This window comes from Natrix helvetica (genome assembly GCF_964273705.1).
Source record: "Natrix helvetica genome assembly, chromosome: 5".
Classification (NCBI taxonomy): domain Eukaryota; kingdom Metazoa; phylum Chordata; class Lepidosauria; order Squamata; family Natricidae; genus Natrix; species Natrix helvetica.
Window position 1 is genome coordinate 144,206,661 of NC_138551.1, and position 18,820 is coordinate 144,225,480.

Genomic DNA, 18,820 nt, shown 5'->3' on the forward strand with positions numbered 1-18,820 from the left:
TCGTTATTTGCCTCTCCAGATTATCCAAATTTCGCATAATAATAATAATAATAATAATAATTTGGATTTATTAGCCGCTCCCTTTCCAAGTAGGACTCGGGGCGGCGTACAATGGAGCATAAAACATAAAAGATATATAACAGCACATAAACATACATAAATACAAAACACACATACACGCATACACGGAGGAGGTAACAAATTTCATCATTTAGACAGCTAAAATTCAGCATTAAAATACCCCAAATTGTAAAAACCCAATATGCAATTAAGAATTAATATTTAAAGACAATTTAAAAAACAGTTAGGAGGAATAAGAGAAATTACGATTGAGCCAGGCCAGATAATTGAAAGAGGTGGGTCTTCAGCTGTACACGGAAGGAGCGGAGATCGGAAGTAATCCTGATGTCACGGGGGAGGTCATTCCACAGGGCTGGGCCCATCACAGAGAAGGCTCTGCTCCTGGGTGTCGCCCCCCGGCACTGTTTGGCGGACGGCACCCGGAGAAGTCCCTCTCTGTGTGAGCGAATTGGTCGTAGGGATGTGTGGGGCAGGATGCGATCCTGCATATAACTAGGCCCTGTGCCATGAAGCGCTTTAAAGATCATAATCAAAACCTTGAAACGCACTCGGTAGACCACAGGAAGCCAGTGCAGCTCGCGCAGGAGAGGTGTTACAGGGGAGTATCTAGTCCTCCCCATAATCACCCGCGCGGCCGCGTTCTGGACCAACTGTAGTCTCCGAGTGCATCTCAAGGGAAGCCCCATGCATCTCGTTTCCATCTATTATTCTGTTTTACTATCAATGACACATCACCTGGAGTTTCATTTTATCTAGCAAACATTTCACTGAGTTGATCCTCCACAATTAATATGATTGCTCTGTTTCCCCCGCTTCATATTATCTATATGCCATTGGCTATATTTACCACATTTCATTGCATTCTAGGGGTAGATTCTTTTCCTCCCTTCCTCCTTTCAACCATTTTCCCTCAGAAATTTCACTTCTCTTATATTCTCTTCTCTCCACCCATTGGCCCAGCAATGTTTTTCCCTTAATACAATAATACAATACAATAGTAGAGTTGGAAGGGACCTTGGAGGTCTTCTAGTCCAACCCCCTGCCTAGGCAGGAAACCCTATACCGTTTCAGACAAATAGCTATCCAACATCTTCTTAAAGACTTCCAGTGTTGGGGCATTCACAACTTCTGGAGGCAACTTCTGTTCCACTGATTCATTGTTCTCACTGTCAGGGAATTTCTCCTCAGTTCTAAGTTGCTTCTCTCCTTGATTAGTTTCCACCCATTGCTTCTTGTTCTGCCCTCAGGTGCTCTGGAGAATAGCTTGACTCCCTCTTCTTTGTGGCAACCCCTGAGATATTGGAAGACTGCTATCATGTCTCCCCTAGTCCTTCTTTCTCTTAAGCTAGACATACCCAGTTGCTGCAACCGTTCTTCATACTTGTTCTTGTAATGTTCTTGTAATTTCAATACCTTGTTCTTGTAATTTCTATATTTTTTTTCCTTTCCAAGCTTTTTTCTCCTTTATAATTCTATTGTTTTAGTACCTTCCCCTAGTTTTTTTTCCTCCCATCTTTCCCTATAAATCCCACCTTTGCTAATTAATTTTTCCTATTTGGGGGCCACATCCGCCTTTTGGTGTGTAACTGTAAATCCCAGTAAAATTATCAACAGTACTTGCTCAATAGTAGAAACTGGGAGAGGGATCTTGGAATCCTAGTGGACAACCATTTAAATAGGAGCCAGCCGTGGGCAGCAGCTGCCATAAAAGCCGAAATAGTTCTAGGCTGCATCAACAGAGGGATAGAATCAAGATCATGAGAAGGGTTAATACCACTTTATAAGGCCCTGGTAAGGCCACACTTGGAATACTGCATTCAGTTTTGGTCGCCACGATGTAGAAAAGATGTGGAGACTCTAGAAAGAGTGCAGAGAAGAGCAACAAAGATGATTAGGGGACTGGAGGCTAAAACATATGAAGAACGGTTGCAGGAACTGGATATGTTTAGCTTAAGAGAAAGAAGGACTAGGGGAGACATGATAGCAGTCTTCCAATATCTCAGGAGTTGCCACAAAGAAGAGGGAGTCAAACTATTCTCCAAGGCACCTGAGGGTAGAACAAGAAGCAATGGGTAGAAACTAATGAAGGAGAGAAGCAACTTAGAACTGAGGAGAAATTTCCTGACCGTTAGAACAATGAATCAGTGGAACAACTTGCCTCCAGAAGCTGTGAATGCTCCAACACTGGACGTCTTTAAGAAGATGTTGGATAGCCATTTGTCTGAAGTGGTGTAGGGTTTCCTGCCTAGGCAGGAGGTTGGACTAGAAGATCTCCAAGGTCCCTTCCAACTCTGCTTTTGTATTGTATCTAAGTATTTTTCTTTTTCGATCTCTTCTTGTTCTTCATTTAGTCCCTGAATTGTGCCAGGCGGGAGGGAGCCAAGGAGCTGGGGGGGTGGGGTTGATGGCTCATTAGCCATTCCTGCCTTTCTCCAAGCAGGAACCCGTGGTCATAACTTGCTTTCTTCTGACAGGATCTCTGACATCCACATGGACGTGGCAGTACCACACTCCACAGGCCTCAACCCAGCCCCCGAGGTAGAGGATTGCACTTGCCCGCCCGGGTATCGAGGGCCCTCCTGCCAGGTAAGCAGGCTGGTGGGGAGCGGGCATTACCCCTTGAGCCTATGGGCATACATAGAGGACTATCTAGGTCCGTGATGGCGAACCTATGGCATGCGTGCCCAAAGTCGCAAACGAAGCCATGTCACGTGCGACCTTGCCTGTTTGTGGTTTCTGGCGCAGATGCATGTACGATGATCAGCGTGTGTGGCAATGCCAAAAACCGGGGCCAGCTGATTTTCAGGTGTGCATGCATGCCAGAACCTGGAAGTTTGGCTTTTCCGGAGGGCAAGCCCTTCACGTGCACGGCAGTGCCGAAAACCAGCCTGCGCATGCATGCCAGCCATCTGATTGCCTGGCGCACATGGGTGGTTGAACCCGGAGGTTCAGCTTTTTCGGAGCCCGTCCTGATCAGCACACCCATGCGCATGTAACGAGGCTGGGGAAAGCACTCAGCCAGTGGGGCGGACCAAAGGCCCATCGGATCGCCTTTCCCTCTGCTGTATATATGTGTGTGTGTGGTGTGTGTGTGTTTGTGTGTGTCATGTGTGTGTTGTATTTGTGCTGATAAATAAATAAAGGGAGACTAGTTTAGATCTATTTCAAGCTATTTAGCTCTCATCAGCTAGCCATACCCTTATTTGGGCATACCAGGGGTTGTAACACAAATACATATATGTGTGTGTGTGTATGTATGTATGTATGTATTTGTGTTACAACCCCTGGTATGCCAAAATATGGGAGGGAGCTCACTACTCCCCCTTTCTGTCCTTCGGCTCATTACAGAAAACCATCCAGGCAGAAAACCATATTTTTATTTTTAATGTTGCCTTTTTATATTTGTGTTGTATTTGTGCTGATAAATAAATAAAGGGAGACTAGTATAGATCTATTTCAAGCTATTTAGCTCTCATCAGCTAGCCATACCCTTACTCAGGTTCAAGCCCAGGTTCAAATCCCAGTAAGGGTATGGCTAGCTGATGAGAGCTAAATAGCTTGAAATAGATCTATACTAGTCTCCCTTTATTTATTTATCAGCACAAATACTATATATATATATATATATATATATATATATATATATATGATAAACAAAACCAAAACAACACAACACATACAAAAAACTTTCCTCAATTTCGTCAAGCATGTCGTTTGGTTACAGGTTTTTGTGCACCAATTTTTACAATTAGAAATAAAATCACTGGTTGTCCATCAAACATGACTAAATACATCACTATCATTGAGCATGTATGTATCAATTATTCATGACATCATCATTAGTCCATTTAACATACAAGAATTTTTCCAGTATAACATGATCACTGCTTACAATTATACATAACGTTCAAGTCATCCCACTCTTATACATTAGATTCATTATTGTCCTTTATATATCATATGATCAAGCACTCTATTTCATAAGAAAAAAGAAAAAAAACTTTCATAACAATGACTATGACTTTCTAGTAATACATAGGTAAACAATTTCATGTCCAAGTTTTTTTGTCTAACCAAAAACAAACAAAAGCAAAACAACACATACAAAAAAACTCTCCTCAATTTCGTCAAGCATGTCGTTTGGTTACAGGTTTTTGTGCATCAATTTTTACAATTAGAAATAAAATCACTGGTTGTGCATCAAACATGACTAAATACATCACTATCATTGAGCATCCTGTGTTCAAGTTACCATTACTAATCCTTCATTTCAAACAAACCTTATTTCCTTAAATCCTTAATTATCTATTAAGCGTAGCAAAAAAGAAAAGAAAAACTTTCATAGCAATGACTATGACTTTCTAGTGATACATAGGTAAACAATTTCCAAGTTTTTTTCTCTAACCATTGGTAAAACAAATCCCATACCTTATAAAATTGCTCGTCCTCTTGCTCTCTAATTACAAATGTAAGCTTACCTATTTCAGCACGTTCCATTATTTTCCGAATAGTTTCCTCCTCTGTTGGTACTTTCCCATTTTTCCAGTTTTTTGCAAATACAATTCTAGCAGCTGTTAAAGACATTTACCATCAAATATTTCAAGTCTTTGTCGTAAGTTTTCTGGTATGATTCCCAATAAAAAAACTTCTGGTTTTAAGTCTATGTGCTTATGTATTATTTTTCTCCAACCACGTGTGGATTTTCCCCTCTGCTGTTGTTGAGCTGCCCCTTCCCTCCTCTGTTGCAGGACTGCGACGTTGGGTACACGCGCAGCACCAGCGGACTCTACTTGGGCACCTGCGAGCCGTGCGGTTGCCACGGGCACGCCACCGAGTGCGACGTGGAGACGGGAGAGTGCCAGGTGGGCAGGCCGCAGGCTGGGAGCAGGAGGGGAGAGTGCCTCCCCGCCGCTCTTGGCAGTGGAAGGAGGGGTCCTGGACTGCTCGGCTCACCCCAGACCGGCAGCCCTTCATTCTCAGTGCTGAGGAGGAGCCTGGGAAACTCCCCCCACCCCCATCCCTTGCTCTCGTGGCTGACCCAGCTTCCTTACCTGCTTCCAGGGCTGCCAGCACCACACCGAAGGGCTCCACTGTGAGCGCTGCCAGCCAGGATTCTACGGGGATGCCCAACACGGGACCCCCAGAGACTGCCAGCCGTGCCCCTGCCACGGACCATCCTCAGCTATCCAGTAGGTGGAACCCATGACCATCGGCAGCCCATTCCTCGCCATGAGAGTCCCGTTGACTTCCTCTTCTTTTGCCCCTGCAGGGAAACGAGGACCTGCTTTGTGGATGCCGACGGAGAGCCGACCTGCGACTCCTGTGCCCCGGGTTACATCGGGCGCCAGTGTGAAAGGTAAGCAGCTGGGCCCTCTGCTGGCATTGGGGAGATCCTGATAGGGGGCTGCCCGTTGGCTTTCAGCTGGCACGGGTCTGGCTCCAGTTTCCGCTTCTTTTCTTTTTTATATATAAAAAGTTTTTAATTTTATTTTAGTTACCGTATTTTTCAGAGTATATGACGCACCGGAGTATAAGACTCAGCAAGGTTTTGAAGAGGAAAATTCTTTTTAAAAGGTTTTGCAGAGTGCAAAACCTTTTTAAAAGAATTTTCCTCTTCAAAACCTTGCTGAGTCTTATACTCCGGTGCGTCATATACTTTGGGGAGTGCAAAACCTCCCCAAAATGGCCCGTTTTTCGCAAAAATGGGCCCATTCCCCCCCACACACAAAAAAGGGCATGAATAGCCTTTAGGGAGCTTGTAGAGTGCTCATGGCGGGTGGGTGGGGTAAAATTGAGCAAAATGCGGGCCATTTTATGCTCATTTCTGCCCTCCCCAGCCCCCAGGAGCAAAAAACAGCCCATTTGTCGTAAAAAAAGGCCTTGGATAGCCTTTAGGAAGCTTATAGAGTGCTCCTGGGGGCTGAGGGTAAAATTGAGAAAATATGGGCCATTATTTGCTCTTTTCTGCCTTCCCCAGCCCCCAGGAGCTCTCTAAAAGCTTCCTAAAGGCTCTGCACGGCCATTTTGCTGAAGGGGCGGGTTTTGGGGGGGGCAAAAAATGCTGTATTCAGCATATAAGACGCACCTAGATTTTCAGCCTCTTTTTTGAGGGAAAAAGGTGCGTCTTATACTCCGAAAAATACGGTACGTAATAAAAAATTCTTTTCTGAACAGAGTGTTGTCCAGATTCCACCTTTGACATTTCCACAAATCCATAATTCATTCTACATTATGTTTCCGTTATTTCCAATTTTAGCCGTATACTTTTCTTCTCATATTTTCCAGTTTCAAATTTTTAACATATATAAATATCCTTTTTTTCCTCTTCTCTTTAGAAATAAATCACCTTATCATTTCTTTTCCATTTCTTTTCTGTTAGCAACGTACGTCTTCAAGTTCAATTTTTATTTAATCAACATTTAACATAATTGCTTTACACATTTAGAAGTATTAATATAGCTCACATACATCCTAAATAATATTATTGCCTTCTTTACAGTATTACATTTCATTCTACTAATTCATACCATTCTGCTAATTTCCTATTCCTAAATTTTCTTTTCTCTTTTTTTCTTTTTATGTGTCTTATATCTTTTCTTCTGAATTTTTTCTATCGCTTTTCAATAGAGTGTTCGGATATCTCCCCCCCAAATTTCTCTTTCCCATCTTCCATTATTTCTTTCTTTATTTTTGGCTAATTTCTTGTTCAGATACCATTTTCCTTTTTTCCTCTCTACTCTCTTTGTGCCTCTAATCTCACTAGTATTGCCCCATTTAGTTTTGCTTTCCATTTCTTTTTCTATCTTGTTAACTTCTAGTTCATTTATGTTACTTGTTCTGTTCTCCTCCTGTCTCCGCTTTCAACAGTTTTTCTGGTTCCTTTTCTACCTCTTTGTTGCCTTTTAGTGTTGCTCGTGCGTTTTTAAACATTTCCAACAATTCCTCAAACATCCCACTTCTTTTCTTAACTGAGCCTGTTCTCTCGGCCCAGGTGTGCTCCTGGATACGTTGGGAACCCCAGCCTGGGTCAATCCTGCACAGGTGAGTTCAGAGGAAAGAGGATGGGGAGGTGATGGGGAGTTGGCCATGTAGACAGGGGAAGCTTCCCTGACAGGATGGAATCAGAACTGGCATGGGAAGGAAGGAAGGAAGGAAGGAAGGAAGGAAGGAAGGAAGGGAATGGGGAGGGAGGGAAGGAAGGAAGAAGAGAGACAAAGAGCGTGGGGAGGAAAGGAGGGGGAGGGAGAGAGAAAAAGGACGAAAGAAAAAAGAAAAGGAGAGAGAGAGAAAGGGACGGAGCAGGAGGGAGGGAGAAAAAGGAAGGAAGGAAAGATGGGAATGGGGAGGGAAGAAAGGAAGGAGAGAAAGAAAGAGAGAGGGGAGGAAAGGAGGGGGAGGGAGAGAGAAAAAGGACGAAAGAAAAAAGAAAAGGAGAGAGAGAGAAAGGGACGGAGCAGGAGGGAGGGAGAAAAAGGAAGGAAGGAAAGATGGGAATGGGGAAGGAGGAAAGGAAGGAAGGAGAGAGAGAGAAATAGTGGGGAGAAAGGGAGGAGGAAGGAGAGAGAAAAAGGAAGGAAGAAAAAAGAGAGAGAGAAAGGGAGGGAGCAGGAGGGAAAGAGAAAAAGGAAGAAAGAAAAAAGGAAGGTAGGGGAGAGAGAGACAGAAAGGGGGAGGGGAGAGGGAAAAAAGGAAGGAAGGGAGAGAAAAGAAAATGAAGGAAGGAGAGGAAGAGGGGGAGGGAGAAAGCGAGGGAAAAAAGGAAGGAAGGAAGAGAAACAAAAAGAAAGACTTTAAGGATGGCACAGAAGGGGGAAAGAACCATCCAGAGTACCCACCAGGCCACAGCCCCCTTTCCTCTCCGCCTCCCTCCAGATCCCGGCTCCCGATGCCATTGCAACCCACACGGCAGCATCAGCCACCGCTGTGATGCCAGCAGGCAATGCCAGTGTAAGGTAGGCAAGGAGAAGGGCAGAGGGGAAGGGGCCTTGTGCTTTCCACCTCCTTCTCTTCCTCCTCATTCCCCCCTTCCTCTGCAGAGGAGTGCTAGCCTGCTCTGCCTCTTGCCCAGCTCCCTCGAACGACATCCCTGCACCCCCGCCCAGGTCTCCAGTCATGCCAGCTTTCCTTTGCTCCCTGCCTCTCCGTCCAGAGCCTGTGTCTGTGTCTGTGTGTATCTTCCTGCTCCCCAGCAGCCCTTTTGCCTCCTTCCAGGACAACGTGGAGGGCCTCTCCTGTGACTCCTGCCGCCCTCACCACTTCCACCTGAGCACGGAGAACCCCCTGGGCTGCCTGCCCTGCTTCTGCATGGGGGTCACCCAGCTATGCACCAGCTCATCCTACTACCGGGACATGGTAAGGCAGCGGTGCCAAAACTCCATTTCACGGAGGGCCGCATCGGGGTTGCATTTGATCTCGGGGCGTCGCCAGTTCAACGTCACTCCTGTTGGGGAGGGGTGCCGGTGGTGCCCCGAGCGCTCTGCCAGCGAAAATGGGCTCTCTCCCGAGCTCCGTTTTCACTGGCAGAGGGTTTGCAGGATACCGTGGCAATCGAAAAGGGAGCTCCGGAGGCCCATTTTTCGCCAGCAGAAGCATCATGGGCTGGTTCTTTGCGGTTTCCAGGGCCAGATCTAAGTACCCCGCAAGCCGCCCACGCCCCCCCGGACCTTGAGTTTGACACCCCTGTGGCAGTGTTGAAATTCAAGTTTTTTAGTACCGGTTCTGTGGGCGTGGCTTGGTGGGCATGGCAGGGGAAGGATACTGCAAAATCTCCATTCCCTCCCCACTCCAGGGGAAGGATACTGCAAAATCCCCATTCGCTCCCCACTCCAGGGAAAGGATACTGCAAAATCTCCATTCCCTCCCCACTCCAGGGGAAGGATGCTGCAAAATCCCCATTCGCTCCCCACTCCAGGGAAAGGATACTGCAAAATCTCCATTCCCTCCCCACTCCAGGGGAAGGATGCTGCAAAATCCCCATTCCCTCCCTACTCCAGGAGAAGGATACTGCAAAATCCCCATTCCCTCTCCACTCCAGGGGAAGGATACTGCAAAATCCCCATTCCCTCCCCACTCCAGGAGAAGGATACTGCAAAATCCCCATTCCCTCTCCACTCCTGGGGGAAGGATACTGCAAAATCCCCATTCCCTCCCCACTCCTGGGGAAAGGATACTGCAAAATCCCCATTCCCTCTCCACTCCTGGGGAAAGGATACTGCAAAATCCCCATTCCCTCCCCACTCCAGGGAAAGGATACTGCAAAATCCCCATTCCCTCTCCACTCCTGGGGAAAGGATACTGCAAAATCCCCATTCCCTCCTCACTCTTGCGGGAAAGATACTGCAAAATCCCCATTCCCTCCCCACTCTTGGGGGAAGGATACTGCAAAATCCCCATTTGCTCCCCACTCCAGGGAAAGGATACTGCAAAATCCCCATTCCCTCCTCACTCCAGGGAAAGGATACTGCAAAATCCCCATTCCCTCCCTACTCATGGGGGAAGGATACTGCAAAATCCCCATTCCCTCCCCACTCTTGGGGGAAGGATACTGCAAAATCCCCATTCGCTCCCCACTCCAGGGGAAGGATACTGCAAAATCCCCCATTCCCACCCTACTCCAGGGGAAGGATACTGCAAAATTTCCATTCCCTCCCCACTCCAGGGGAAGGATACCGTAAAATCCCCATTCCCTCCCCACTCCAGGAAAGGATACTGCAAAATCTCCATTTCCTCCCTACTCTTGGGGGAAGGATACTGCAAAATCCCCATTCGCACCCCACTCTGAGGCCAGCCAGAAGTGGTATTTGCCATTTCTTTGAACTATTCAAAATTCCCGCTACCGGTTCTCCAGAACCTGTCAAAACCTGCTGAATTTCACCTCTGCCCTGGGTTAAGGGGTTGGGACTTCACTCCTGGGATGTGTGTGTGTATCAGAGGTCTTCCGACGAGGTTTTCCTCAACCGATTCTGCCATCCCCCGCAGGTCAGCACCACCTTCCATCCCGGAGATTTCCAGGGCTTTGCACTGGTCAACCGGCAGCGCAGTGTCCGCCTCCTGACCGGCTTTGCGGTAGAGATGTCCCCCGAGGGCCCTCAGCTCTCCTATGACCAATTTGGGGAACTGAGCCAGGAGTCTTATTACTGGCAGCTGCCGGATGCCTATCTGGGAGACAAGGTGAGTCCGGGTGGGAGGGTGGGGCCAATCCGGCATCCTAGGAGCTTTGAGGAGTGGGGCAAACCCTCCTGTATGGCCAGAATTAAAGGGTCGTGTACAGGAAGGGGGACCCCATAGAGGAGGCTGGCTCAGATCAGGGGCTTCTGTTCCGGGGACTACAATGGACGGACGGACAGGTGTCTGTGTGTGTCACAGGAAATCTCTTGATTTTTCCTCCAGGGAAGGCTGACAATTTATGCACCTCTTCCCAGTCAATATGAGGGTGTGGGTGTCAGTCTATTGTCTAACACGTGACCTTTGAGCAATACTTAAATCTCCGTGGTCATGTGACGAGCATGACTTAAACGCCGAAGGCTCACGGAACGCAGTTCCCTTCCCACCAAAGGTTGTTCCTATTTTTCTACTTGCATTTTTTACGCGCTTTCGAACTGCTAGGTTGGCAGCAACTGGGACAAGTAGCGGGAGCTCACTCCGTTATGCGGCGCTAGGGATTCGAACCGCCGAACTGCCGACTTTTTTGATCAACAAGCTCAGTGTCTTAGCCACTGATTTATTTCTTTTGGTACTCCTCCCAAACAAGTGCTGTTACTAGCTATGAAACCAAAAGGTTTCCACAATTTTGGCCGCTACTGTATCTATAAATACCTTTATACCCGTCTTCCCTAACATCCCTTGATTGTGGCAAGATCAATATCTTTTCTCCCCTTGGGATTCCACAGTGGGCAAAACTGTGCAGGAGGATCAGGGAGTGGCACATGGGGGGGGGTCTTCTCCCCCACCCTCTGCCCCCCAAGACCGAGCCCAGGGTGTGGAAAGGCACTGGTTCTATTTGACTTCTCTGTTTCTCTTTCCTGCTACTTGTTCCTTCTTTCCTGCCTGACCTGCTTCCTAGGGGGAGACCTATTATGCCCGGATGCGTCGTGCCCACAAGGTACGCTGACCCAAGCCCATTCAGGAGCCCCAGAGAACGTGGGGCAGCTCCTGTCCTCTCTGGGTGTTGAGCTGAGGAAACACAAGCAACCAGACCTGTCTTGCTCTATCCTGTTTTGGCACCGGCGCCAGTAGTGGGTTCCGGGCAGTACGGCCCAGTACGGGTGTACCGGTAGTAGCTGGGAGCAGCGGCAACCGTACCAGTACAGTGGCTCGTTTGGCCCATTCGCCCACCCACGTTCCATGGCTGTTTATAACACAACTGGCCAATTGCACAAGCGCGCACAGCATGCGCGACTTCCCCCGAGCAGCATAGGACGCCCGGCCCCGTGTGCAGCGTACTTGTTGCGCCAGGATCAGGAACCCACCACTGCGCCCTTCCAAATTTGGGTCCTTGCAGGGTGGGAGGCAGGATGGCAGAAGACCAGGGGTGCAATGTAGGGCTGAGATCCCAGGGGGAGCCGTCTGGGGGGCTGTGCTTTCTCAGCGCTTGGGGTCCGTCCGTCCTCATGTGGCGGCTCCCCTTGTTTGCTGCTCGCTGTGCCCACCGTAGTTGAGCAGCTGGCCTCCCTGTTGCGTTCTTCCCCCGGGGACAAAGGGTGACTTTGGGGGCTTTGGATGGGCAGCTGGCATGGCCCTCACTGGTCTGCCTCCCTCCCGGCAGAACTCCACGTCTCTCTCGGAGGAGCAGCTGAGGAAGGAGGTGGCCGCGGGGCGGATCCCCGGCCCTGTGGCCCTCCAGAGCAGGGGCAGGCGAGCTGCTCAGGTAACGGGTCTGGGTGAGAGCTGCAGATCCTCTCTGGCTCCAGGCTATGCCATGTGCGAGGCAGGGCATCCCTGCCTGGGCAACGTGGAGTCAGCTCTGAGCCTTCTTGCGGACTTGGGAAGGGCCTGAGGAACTTTGGAAAACTGCCAGCCTCTTCTCCTCTCCTCTCCTCTTTTATCTTCTCCCCTCTCCTCTCTTCCCTTATCTCTTCTCCCCCTCTCCTCTCTTTTCTCTTTTCTTCTCTCCTCTCTTCTCGTTTCTTCTCTTTTCTTCTCTTCCCCTTCTCCCCTCTCCTCTCTTCTCTCCTCTCTTCCCTTCTCTTCTCTTTTGACTTGACTTCTTCTCTCTCTTGCCTTGCCTTCTCTCTTTTTTCTCTTCTCTTGACTTAACTTGACTTCTCTCTCTTGCCTTTTCTCTTTTTTTCTTCTCTCTTCTCTCTTCTCGTAACTCTTCTCCTCTTTTCTTCTCTTCCCCTTCTCTCCTCTCCTCTCTTTTCTCTCCTCTTCTCTTTTATCTTCTCTCTTGTCTTCTCTCCTCTTCCCCTTCTCTCCTCTCTTCCCTCCTCGCCTCTTTTCTCCTCTTTTCTTCTCTTCCCCTTCTCTCCTCTCTCCTCTCATCTCCTCTCTTCCATTCTGTCTTCTCTTTTGACTTGACTTGACCTCTCTCTTGCCTTGCCTTGCCTTCTCTCTTTATTCTTCTCCGTTGACTTGACTTCTCTCTTGCCTTTTCTCTTTTTTCTCTTCTCTTTTCTTGCCTTGCTTCTTTTCTCTCTTGCCTTTTCTCTTCTCTTTTCTCTCTCTCTTTCTTTCCTTCTTTCTTTCTTTCCTTCTTTCTTTCTTTCTCTTTTTTTTCTCTGCTCCACCATCAGACCCGGGAAACCCAGCTGAGACAGGATGCCGACATCTGGGAGATGCTTTCCCGCTTTGCAGCAGAAGGCAGCCCCCCGAAGTCCCTCCCGCCTGCCAAAATGCGGAGACCCTCTGTGGCTCTGCATCCTCCTCGCTCGGCTGCTCCCCCAGGCAGGTCTTCTTTGCTCCCTCCTTCTCTGGCCGCCCCTCCCGGCTCAGCCCCCCAGGTACACCTCTTCTACCTTCACCTCTGCATGTGTCTGGCCAGAAGGGGGGGGCTGGCAACCCCTGTTTCCCCAGGGCAACTTTGCCTTGCTGGCTCCCTCTGGGGCCCTTGACTCCATATTCATCCTTCCCCTCCTTTTAACTAAATTGACGACCTGGGTGGATCAAAACATGTCTTCTTTTTCCTTCCTTCCTTCCTTCCTTCCTTCCTTCCTTCCTTCCTTCCTTCCTTCTTTCTCCTCCCATCCCCTCCCTTCCTTCTTTCCTCCCTCCTTCCTCCCTTCCTTCCTTCCATATGTCCTCTTTCATTCCTTTCTTCTTTCTCCTCCCTCCCTCCTTTCTTCTTTCTCCTCCCTCCTTCCTTCCTCCTTTCTTCTTCTTCCCTCCTTCCTTCCATCTGTCCTCGCTCCTTCCTTCTTTCTCCTTCCTCTCTCTCTCCCTCCCTTTTTCCTCCCTTCCTTCCATCTGTCTTCACTCCTTCCTTCCTTCTTTCTCCTTTCTCTCTCTATCTCCCTCCCTCCCTCCTTCCTTCCTTCCTTCCATCTGTCATCGCTCCTTCCTTCTTCTCCTCCCTCCCTCCCTCCTTCCTTCCTTCCTTCCTTCCTTCCATATGTCCTCCTTCCTTTCTTCTTTCTCCTCCCTCCCTCCTTCCTTCCTTCCTTCTTTCTTCTTCCTCCCTCCTTCCATCCATCTGTCCTCGCTCCTTCCTTCCTTCTTTCTCCTTCCTCTCTCTCTCCCTCCCTCCTTCCTCCCTTTCTTCCATCTGTCCTCGCTCCTTCCTTCTTTCTCCTTCCTCCCTCCTTTCTCCTTCCTTCCTTACCTTCTCTCTGGATGGGGCTGCACCTCCTCTGCCCTGGAATCCAGGCAGGTGGCCTTCCCAAAGGACGGTCTGTTGATGCCAACAGCCGACTGCTTTCTTCTTCCAAGCACCAACTCTGGGGGGCTGAGGCCCCAAAGGTACCCTTTCGGGGGGGTTGTAACGCAGACAAGGCTGGGAGTGGGCTTTGGGCAGCGGATGTCGAAACATCCAAAGCTTGGGGCCTTTTCTTTTGTGGGTGGGTGGGAAGGAAGGAAGGAAAGAGAGAGGGAAGATTAGGGAAGAGAGAAGAGAGAGGGGAGGTGGAAAGAAGGAACGGGAGAAGAAAGGAAGGCGGGAGGAAAGAAAGGGAAGAGAGAAGGAAAGGAAAGGAAGGGAGGGAAGATTAGGGAAGAGAAGGAAAGGAAAAAGGAGGGAGGAAAAGAGAAGAAGAGAGAAGGAAAGGAAAGAAGCGAGGAAGGGAAGAAAGGAAGTTTATGGAAGAGAAGGAAAGGAAAGGGGGAGGGAAGGTGGAAGGAAGAAAAGGAAAGAGGTAGGGAAGGAGGAAAGAAAGAGAAGAGAGAAAAAGGAATGGAAGGAAGGGGAGGGGAGATTAGGGAAGAGAAGGGAAGATTGGGGAAGAGAGAAGGAAAGGAAAGAAGCGAGGAAGGAAAGGGAAGAGAAGGGAAGAAAAGGAAAGGAAGGGAGGGAAGATTAGGGAAGAGAATGGAAGAGAAAGAAAGGAAAGGGGGGAAGGTGGAAGGAAGGAACGTGGGGGAAGGAGGGAGGAAAAAAAGGGAAGAGAGGTAGAAAGGAGGAAGGGAGGGAAGATTACGGAAGAGAGAAGGACAGGAAAGGCGGAAGGGGTGAGGAAAGAGGAAGGAAGGAAAGAAAAAGAAAGAGAAGGGAAGATCAGGGAAGAGAGAAAGAAAAGAAAGGAGTGAGTGAGTGAGTGAGCTGCTTTCCATCCCAAGGTCCTTTTCCCCTAAAATGGCGGGGTACGGTGGGGTGTGCTTTGTTCCCACTTGAATTCCTGGAGTCCTTTTTCCTGGGGGGCCGCATGAGTGTGTATGTGGGGAAAACAGAGGCGTGGGCTCTTTGCTGGGCTGGGCGGTGGCATTGGTGTGTGCCCACTGGAACCAGCTCCCCTCTTCTGCCTCAGCGCTGGCTGCTCTACCGAGGCCTTCCCAAACTTCCGGAAGCCATTTTCTACTGGGAACTGCCCAGAGGTTTCCTGGGCAACCAGGTAACCCCCCTTCCCAGGTGGTGAGCCTGGGACCCAGCATGGCATTGTTCTCCCTCTCCCTCTCCTTCTCCCCCCCCCCCTCTCTCTCTCTCTTTCTTGTAACAACCATCCTGCGTGGCAGCAGCTCATTACGGGTAGTCCTCGACTTTACAACGGATCATTTAGTGACCAAACACACATCGCGCAAAAAAGGCGGCTTACGAAAAACGCCTCTCGCATTTTATTTTATTTTTTGAAATATCTTATTTTAATATAAGCAATCCGTTTTCCGTTAAACGGTGTGTCGCCTGGGTACAAATATTTTGTGCCAACAATTAAATTTTGCAATCATACTCCTTGTTTAATCTATTCTTCACTTAATTTCCAATGCCTTAAATGTCTGATACTATAACAATCCTCATCATGGTTTATTTAACTGTATTCATTATACTAACTGTTAATACATTTTCTATATTTTACACAACTTCTTTTACTATTCATTCTTATGTCTATTCTCTAACCATTGGTAAAACAATTTCCAAATTGTATAATAATCAGTTTGTTTTTTTATCTTTAATTGCCAGTGTTAATCTATTCATTTCTGCACATTCTAATATTTTCCTCATCACCTCCTCCTCTGTAGGTATCTCTTCACTTTCCCAGTTGTGTGCAAATACAATCCCAGCTGCTGTTATATATAAGCAATCCATTTTCCATTAAACGGTGTGTCGCCTGGGTACAAATATTTTGTCCCAACAATTGAAATTTACAATCATATTCATTGTTTAATCTATTCTTCGCTTAATTTCCAATGCCTTAAATGTCTGATACTATAACAATCCTCATCATGGTTTATTTAACTGTATTCATTATACTAACTGTTAATACATTTTCTATATTTTACACAACTTCTTTTACTATTCATTCTTATGTGTATTCTCTAACCATCGGTAAAAAAATTCCCAAATTGTATAATAATCAGTTTGTTCTTTCTCTTTAATTGCCAGTGTTAATCTATTCATTTCTGCACATTCTAATATTTTCCTCATCACCTTCTCCTCTGTAGGGATCTCTTCACTTTCCCAGTTTTGTGCAAATACAATCCCAGCTGCTGTTATATATAAGCAATCCATTTTCCATTAAACGGTGTGTCACCTGGGTACAAATATTTTGTCCCAACAATTGAAATTTACAATCATATTCATTGTTTAATCTATTCTTAGCTTAATTTCCAGTACCTTAAATGTACAATCCTCATCATGGTTTATTTAACTGTATTCATTATACTAACTGTTAATACATTTTCTATATTTTACACTTCTTTTACTATTCATTCTTATGTCTAGTCTCTAACCATCGGTAAAACGATTCCCATATAATACAATAATCAGTTTGTTCTTTCTCTTTAATTGCCAGTGTTAATTTATTATGGCTAAACTTTTTTGGCTCTCTTGCCAAAAGCGGGGGGAGCGCAGGGGGGTTGTGCGCGGGCGTGCCACACCCATAATGCTATGTGCATGACCCCCAGTGTGCATGCGCATGTTTCCCCCCCGTGCACATGCGCACACAACCAATGCTCCCCCCTGCTTTTGGCACGCTTTTTTCGCCCTCCCCAGGCTCCAGAGGCTTTCTAGGAGTCTGGGGAGGGTGAAAACAGCCTCCCCCCTCCCCTGCGGAGGCCCTCCGGAGGCTTCAGGAGCTTTCCTGCAGTGTCCAGAGCGCGAAAAACCAGCCCTACGGGCAAACTGGAAGCTCAACAATGGACTTCCGATTTGCTCGTAGGGCTGTTTTTTGCCCTCCGGAGCGTTCAGGAGGCTTCCCTCAAGGCTCCGGAGGGCAAAAAATGACCGTACAAGCAAACTGGAAGTCCATTCCCAAACTTCCGCTTTGCCCGCAGGGCCGATTTTTCGCACTCCGGAGGCAACGCCTTGCGTTCCCTAACAAATGGCTCTGTGTGCCAAAAAATGACCGTACAAGCAAACTGGAAGTCCATTCCCAAACTTCCGCTTTGCCCGCAGGGCCGATTTTTCGCACTCCGGAGGCAACGCCTTGCGTTCCCTAACAAATGGCTCTGTGTGCCAAAAAATGACCGTACAAGCAAACTGGAAGTCCATTCCCAAACTTCCGCTTTGCCCGCAGGGCCGATTTTTCGCACTCCGGAGGCAACGCCTTGCGTTCCCTAACAAATGGCTCTGTGTGCCACCTGTGGCACCTGTCCCATAGGTTCACCATCACAGATCTATTCGTTTCTGCACATTTCCTAATCACATTCTCCTTTGTAGGGATCTCTTCACTTTTCCAGTTTTGTGGAAATACAATCCTAGCTGCTGTTGTAACATGAATAATCAAATATACATTTTCTTTACTATGAGTTTCTGGCAAAATCCCCAACAAAAACATTTTAGGTTTTAAGTCGAGTCTCACACTTAACGACCGTTGAGGCATCCCCATGGTCACGGGGGTTAAAAAATTCAGATTGTCGGCAGCTGTCTCGGAGTTATGGCGGTTGCAGCATCCCGGGGATGCACGCAATCGCCTGTGGCGACCTTCTGACAAGCAAACCAGATTCATTGAACCGCCGTAAAATGGGGCAAATCCTGCCTTGTGACAAATGCCTCTCTTAGCCATGGAAACATTGGGCTCGATTGTGGTCGTAAGTCGAGGACTACCTGCCTTGCATGGAGCCTTATGGCGCGTGGCGCTTCACGGATAAAGTTGAGAATGTGTGCGCTCATTCGCAGGTTGATTTTTCCAGAGCTTTTAAAAACTCAAATGAGGCTGTGTGAATTAATATCGTGTGTGTGTGTGTGACGGGTGGGAGGGAGTTTGTTAAAATATTCATGACTAGGAGAGACATGGGAACAAGGTCAACCAATAAATAGGCATAGCAACTAAGTCAGCTAATGGGAGCTTAAACAGAGCTGCGTCTGTGCAGAGAATTGAAACAGAAACGTAAGCCGTCTGCTGCTCTGAGAAGTAAACAAGCAGTCTTGTCTGCTGAAATGAAACTAACTGCTTGTGTTTGCCTGTAACTCTCCTGCCTTGGGTTTAGTTGGAAGGGCCACCTGTTGGTGTTGTACATTTATTCATCTATTCTTATGTATATAAAGAAATGAATGAATCCTGCTGAATCAGTTATCTGCGTGTGCTTTCTGGATTTGAACTTATGCAACCAACTGAAAGGACGTTTCTTCTCCAGGTGGGGGGGGTGTCCAAGGGAGAGTCATCCTTTAAGGGGAGGGGGTCTTCCTGTGCTCCCACAGGCGCATCTGAAGGCCTCGTGAGCTAACCCAGCAGAGAGAAACCCCATTGCAGCTTTTCGATTGGTGCCTGCTCTGTTGCTTGCTTGATGGTTGTGAGAAAAGGCGCAGAAGCAGGGAAGCCCATGGCAGGAGGTCTGCCTTCCGCTTGGCCTACCTCGCAAGGAGGATAAAAATCCCCGTTGGGTCGAAGCAGGTTACGGGGGGGCACCTTGACAGGAATCTTCCTGACTGGGACCGGAAGCCCCTCCTGGCTGTGGGGGGGGGGAACGAGTGACCGAACAGAGGGTCTCTATTTCACCCTTGCAGGTGGGCTCCTACGGAGGACGCCTCCGCTACACGCTTTCCTACTCGGCCGGAGGGAGGGGCACCCCATTGCCCGATGCGGATGTACAGATTACCGTAAGTTGGGGATGGCGGCACCCTGCCTGGAAGTGGCCTGTGGGGATGGGAGGGGGAAGCTGAAGCCCCTCCCTCAGGATTCCCCCTTCCCTTTTCTGCTGCTCTAGTTTGTGGTTT

At 48.0% G+C, this 18,820-nt stretch overlaps 1 protein-coding gene across 8 annotated transcripts in view; it reads left to right on the forward strand.

The window, feature by feature from the left end:
* The window catches only part of HSPG2 (heparan sulfate proteoglycan 2), a 128,068-nt gene that overhangs the window by 62,015 nt on the left and 47,233 nt on the right, over positions 1 to 18,820 (forward strand). For 5 of the 8 annotated variants that reach the window (XM_081954564.1, XM_081954566.1, XM_081954567.1 and 2 more), the window contains 14 exons: positions 2,556 to 2,667; positions 4,830 to 4,943; positions 5,143 to 5,270; positions 5,351 to 5,437; positions 7,073 to 7,122; positions 7,954 to 8,033; positions 8,293 to 8,433; positions 10,060 to 10,251; positions 11,144 to 11,182; positions 11,846 to 11,947; positions 12,816 to 13,022; positions 13,885 to 13,977; positions 14,979 to 15,062; positions 18,611 to 18,703. In XM_081954564.1, the coding sequence (XP_081810690.1) occupies positions 2,556 to 2,667; positions 4,830 to 4,943; positions 5,143 to 5,270; positions 5,351 to 5,437; positions 7,073 to 7,122; positions 7,954 to 8,033; positions 8,293 to 8,433; positions 10,060 to 10,251; positions 11,144 to 11,182; positions 11,846 to 11,947; positions 12,816 to 13,022; positions 13,885 to 13,977; positions 14,979 to 15,062; positions 18,611 to 18,703 (1,522 nt within the window). The remainder of the gene's footprint in view (positions 1 to 2,555; positions 2,668 to 4,829; positions 4,944 to 5,142; positions 5,271 to 5,350; positions 5,438 to 7,072; positions 7,123 to 7,953; positions 8,034 to 8,292; positions 8,434 to 10,059; positions 10,252 to 11,143; positions 11,183 to 11,845; positions 11,948 to 12,815; positions 13,023 to 13,884; positions 13,978 to 14,978; positions 15,063 to 18,610; positions 18,704 to 18,820) is intronic. The other 3 variants (XM_081954569.1, XM_081954570.1, XM_081954571.1) reach the window with 1 other exon arrangement.